This window comes from Etheostoma spectabile, chromosome 6, assembly GCF_008692095.1.
Source record: "Etheostoma spectabile isolate EspeVRDwgs_2016 chromosome 6, UIUC_Espe_1.0, whole genome shotgun sequence".
In the NCBI taxonomy this organism is placed as follows: domain Eukaryota; kingdom Metazoa; phylum Chordata; class Actinopteri; order Perciformes; family Percidae; genus Etheostoma; species Etheostoma spectabile.
The window spans coordinates 15,671,695-15,677,589 of NC_045738.1; the positions used below are offsets into that span (position 1 = coordinate 15,671,695).

The 5,895-nt window shown below is 37.4% G+C and overlaps 1 protein-coding gene across 1 annotated transcript in view; it reads right to left on the reverse strand.

Moving 5' to 3' along the window:
• The window catches only part of LOC116690432 (Schwann cell myelin protein), a 20,002-nt gene extending 15,009 nt beyond the window's left edge, over window positions 1-4,993 (reverse strand). Inside the window, exon 1 of the mRNA XM_032517388.1 lies at window positions 4,887-4,993. Within this exon, the coding sequence (XP_032373279.1) occupies window positions 4,887-4,947 (61 nt within the window). The 5' untranslated portion in view covers window positions 4,948-4,993. The remainder of the gene's footprint in view (window positions 1-4,886) is intronic.
• Between the last annotated feature and the right edge of the window lie 902 nt (window positions 4,994-5,895).

Consider the following 5,895-nt stretch of genomic DNA (forward strand, 5'->3'; position numbering starts at 1 on the left):
CTGAAGTAATAACTGGTGGTGAAAGAACACGGTATCACAACACAGAGTCCAGCCTCTGCTGTTATTTCTTCTTCACTAAGAGTGATACAGAATCCTTTCTCACAGAATGGTGTTCCCTCCAAGGAGGCACCTGTTAAATGAAAACAGTGAAAGAAAAAAAAGGGACAGAGGATATTTACATTTTGACAATATACCATATTTAATTAAAAAAGGAAGAAAGGCTACTACTGTCTTTTTTATACATCTGTTATTGTCAGCAGCGTAAACATACGACGGAAATTAATTATCAACATTTTCTTTTTTTTTCTATTGTTGGAAGACAAGAGGCAATTAAATAACTATAGTTATTACTGTTTATCCCAGATTCAAAATGAGTCAATAGATATGGGGGAATGTTATGAGGACATTGACTATGGCAAATCATTGCTAACAATTAGATTTTTAATGTTGGCATCATGAGTAGATTATAATAAAGATGCATACCTGTGTCTCTCACAGTGAAGAGTAGAGTTGTCCAGATGAGAACAAACATCCTGATTCAGTGATTGGCACAGTGCGTCTCTATTCCTTTTAGAGGCACAAACATTATACAAATTCAAATGTTCAGGTTATGAAACTGGACAAGAACCATCCCTGTGGTTGACAGCACAGATTTAAAAACAGGATGTTGCATGATCACCTTTTCTGTATTCACACTAGAAAATATGGCTAACATCTTCTTGTGAGTCTCACAAAATGTTTTTGCAACTTTGCAATATCTTTGCTAAAAAACTGCTGAATAAACTTTATTGTAGCAGCTCTAGCTATAATCCCACAAAATCTGAGTCAAATGCACACCTTAGTTTACAAGCAAATCTAAAAAGACTTTTTAAAAACAAGGTAAATCTTTTATTACCTCTTTTTATCTTATTCTGCTGCTCTCTCTTCTCTCCGATGTGGTCTCTGCTGAATGTCTCTGCTCTGACTCTTCCTCTTCCTTTTGTACTTCTTCCCTCTTTGTGCTACAGCAAGTTTCCAGGAAGTTTCTCTAGACACTGCTGGCTCTCATTAGACTAAAAATCTAAAAAAAAAAAAAGTCTAAAATATGTACAGATACAGTATATCATATGTCACGTTGTTAATGTGCAACTTTGACACTGAATGAGTCTTTTTAGACCATATTTGCGACTGTGAGGAGAGGGTGAGACAATTTAGGAAGGGGGAAAGTAACATATATATTGGAATTAGAAATGTCATATAACAAACAAACAATCCTATCTACTAACTATCCTTCAACATTATAAGCAACTACATGATGTCCATAGTGAAATGTGTGTGCATGTGAGTTAAGTATAACTGGTTAATATCTGGCCAGTTGACAAAGCTAGTTGTTAGCAGTTGTCATTATTTTAATCATTAGTTTATTCAAAAAAGACAACTCCAGTCATTGTTTAAGTGTATTAAATACCTACATGAAAAGCATTGTTTCCAAATCATAGATCTTAATTCAAACTGCATGCAGCGGTTTTGAAAGCACGTCTATATTTGTAACATCATGTTACTTTGGTTTAATGGATTATTGTGCAACATCTCTAAGTTGTGTTCTCAGAAAAGATCAGTAGAAATCATTATTCATTTAAATATTGCCTTATAAGGCATCACCGTTTCTCTAATAACTTCCTGTTGACACTTTAGGTGCAACAGTATAACTGTTTTTAACAAGGAAATTATTTCATCCTAAACATAAGCAAGTGGGCTTTAGGTTAGAAAGATGTGCCAGATAATGCTCACTCTTAATATTGTGAGTTATTTCCTGTAACACATTAAAAAGGGAAGTAATATGTGACTTCTTAAACAAGAACACTAACAGAGACAAATCAGGCCAAGCGTTTCATCAGTTTAAAAAAGCAGATCAAATAAAATACTAAAGACGGTATACCAACCTGTAATTTGTAATTTAACAATCATTACGATTTTACATAAAAATATGCACATCACCCCAGTTTTAGGGAGACCATATTTTTTGTGTCTGTCTTGAAACAATACTCACATCCCCATAATAGATTAAAATGTCTGCAATTAAGAAGATCACCATTTATTTGTCCAACTCAGTTACTAAAGCCTCAAATTAGCTTTGGTTGATATTTGGAAAGCACTCAGGGCTGTAGAGATTGTCCTTCTTTCACAGTGAATTGCTTTATGAAGGGATCTACGCTTTCAATATACACTCACGGCCACTTTATTAGGTACACCTGTCCAACTGCTCGTAACATAATTCTAAGCAGCCAATCACATGGCGGCAACCAGTGCATTTAGGCATGTAGACATGGTCAAGAGAATCCCTGCAGTTCAAACCGAGCATCAGTAGAAGGGAAGAAAGGTGTTTGAGTGACTTTGAACGTGGCATGATGTTGGTGCCAGAAGGGCTGGTCTGAGTATTTCAGAAACTGCTAGTCTATGGGATTTTCACGCACAACCATCTCTAGGGTTTACAGAGAATGGTCCGAAAAAGAAAAAACATCCAGTGAGCGGCAGTTCTGTGGGCGAATGCTTGTTGAGCCAGAGGTCAGAGGAGAATGGCCAGACTGGTTCGCTGATAGAAGGGCAACAGTGCTCAAATAACCACCCGTTACAACCAAGGTGGGCAGAAGAGCATCTCTGAACGCACAGTACGTCGAACTTTGAGGCAGATGGGCTAAGCAGCAGAAGACCACATCGGGTGCATCCTTTCAGCTAAGAACAGGAAACTGAGACCACAATTTGCAAGCTCATCGAAATTGGACAATAGAAGATTGGAAAAACGTTGCCTGGTCTGATGAGTCTCGATATCTGCTGCGACAGTCGGATGGTAGGGTCAGAATTGGCGTTACAACATGAAAGCATGGATTTCCATCCTGCCTTGTATCAACGGTTCAGGCTGGTGGTGGTGGTGTCATGGTGTGGGTGGGTGGCCGGTGAGTGTACATATGTGAATGTGTGTACTGCATTGAGATAGACTTGAAAAAGTGTCAATATGTCCTTTGAGTTTCTTTGCTGCAGATACTCTCAACAAAAATGAAACAAGACTAAGAGACCGTCCTTATTACATTTCACTTAAAACCACATGCAATCCTGATGACAGAGCAACAGGAAAAGTCACAATATGAATAAAGTAATTGAAATATATCCTCTGGGGAACATGAATTTCAGTACAACTTTTAATTGTAATCCATCCAATAGAAATATCAGTCTAAACCAAAGTGGTCAGACATACCGCCAAGCATTCAAGACTAACGTTCACCATCTCTTGAGCCACACACAATGCATGTGCTAGAATGAGTATTGGTTTGCTAATGTTTTAAAGACCACACAAAATATTTACAAAAAAACGCACACGCTCTTCGAATGCCATCAAGTGCAATTTCTGGTGGCTTGTTATGGGCAACAATGACTCAACCTGTAAAAAAATCGAAAGGACATAAGTACTCGTTCATTCAACTTTTTACCTATAATCCATGTTGAACTTGCAAAAACTACAATCAAATCTGAGATTTCACAATGACAATCAGGCAAAAGAGACACATTTAGCCATCAGCTCCACAGACTCCAATTCATTTTGCACATACCTGCGATTACCCCCAGATGAACTGCAACCAAATTTGGTACAATGGGGCTTAATGGGGTTCTCCGTAGACGGCCCTGGTGATAGCAAAAAATACAGCATGGTCAATCACCATACATAGCTGCCTGTTCTAGGCGAAAAAATAAATTGAAAAATAAACTGGACAAAGTAACAGTTCTCAAAATCAGATTGTTTGATACATGTGTTATTTGTAACATTTCAATGGATCAATAAGTAACAGTTAAATCAAGAACTGCTGCACTTCCTTCTGGTTGCCCTAAGAGGTCGACACATGCCAAACAGTACTTCATGCTCCATTAAGACTGTAAATACACATGTAATAATGGTGCATTTCATAAGCACAGAAATTAACATTGTCAATGTTTGTAGTTATTGTAGGTCTTCATACCTTTAACAGAAACAGTTGTTCTTGGGGAGAATGTAAATCGATCTGTCCCCCTGTTCAGTAAACCATTAACTCTGAGCTGATATGATCCAGAGTCTGACTCAGTGATGTCACTGACCATGATGCTGCATTTCACTCACATCAGGCTCCAGCAGCGACACTCGTCTTTTAAACCCAGACTGAGTTTTGTTGTTCTTCCTCTTAGTGTGTAATATGTTTATACCTATCGACATTTCTAGCCACTGTGTCAATAAGCACATTTTGGTTTGGATGGTTCACCTTTGTTCAAACTATATGTTGGGGTGTAAAGCCATCACCGGTGGTGAAAGAACACGATATCACAACACAGCCAGCCTCTCCTTCCCTAAGAGTCATGCAGTAATTTTAATCACAGAATGGTGTGTGTGTGTGTGTGTGTGTGTGTGTGTGTGTGTGTGTGTGTGTGTGTGTGTGTGTGTGTGTGTGTGTGTGTGTGTGTGTGTGTGTGTGTGTGTGTGTGTGTGTGTGTGTGTGTGTGTGTGTGTGTGTGTGTGACTGATGCACCTGTTGAATGTAAACAGCGAAATAAGAAAAAAAGGGACAGAGGATATTTACATTTTGACAAAACACCATAATTAATTAATTACTAAGAAAGACTACTAATGCCTCTTTTTTAAACTGCTGTTCTCAGCAGCGTAACAACATAACATAAGTTAAGCATCACTATATTTAATTATCCATACTATTGTTGGAAAACAAGAGTAAATTACATAACTAGTCATTATTTATCCCAGTTTCCAAGTGTCAATAGATGCTGAGAGGAACACTATAATGAGGAAATTAATCATGGCAAATTATTGAGAACTAATTTTTATGTCCTTAATGTTGGCATCACAACAAGAATATGGTTAAGATGCATACCTGTGTCAGGCTTGCGGCGTCCAACAGAGAAGAGCAGAGTTGTCACGATGAGAATGAACATCCTGATTCAATGACTGGCACTGTCCGTTTCTTTTCCTTTTAGAAGCACAAACATTGTTAAAATTAAATATTTCAGTTGATGAAACTGGACAAGAAACACTGACAGGACAGATTTAAATACTGGATCTTGCACGTTCACCTTTTCTGTCATCAAAATAATGAACATAATTTAATCTTCCTCGAGGTTGTGAGTCCCACGGAAGTTGTATTTATAAAGCACGTTGTGATATATGTTCCATAATCTTCCCTAACCCAATCCAAATTAAATACACACTTTAATTAACTAGCAAGGAATTCTTGAAGGGATGTAAGGGAAAAATGATTTACTGTCAGTTTCAATTTAAAATGTAAAAACTTATTTTAAAAGAAAGGTACATAGGCGTTGTTTTGCAGATTCATTTTGGTTCCATACTTTATGTTTTTGTAGAAGGATTTTGTCCACATGAAGAGAGATGGAGCGAAACTTGTACCACTCTGAATCTGATCATATTCAGTCTCACTCTCCTTCACACTTGTGTTCCCAGTAATTTTAACTTCCTTCACATCTATGAGAAAAAAAGATTTACTGTACCACATATATTGAAACACAAGTTGCTATATGAACAGCTCAACAACAACACGGATACATTAAATGACTATTATTCCACACAAAAATACATTTATGAGATAAAACTTTACCCTTTTCTGCCTTATATTTTTCTCTCCACAGTGATATTTCCTGAGGGACTCGGCCCTTAAGTGACTCTCTCTCTTTTCTTTCCCCTTCCCTGCTTTTAATTGAGAAAGCAGCCTAACAGATGTATTCAACCATTTTTCGCATGATGTTTTTGTGATTTAGCTTTGTTCACTTAACCAAAGAAGTAAAACCAGAAAGTAAAAAGAGCACGGCAGTTTCATTATGGGGATGTTGCTTTTCAAAAGAAAGAAAAGAGACAGCATGACCTCACAG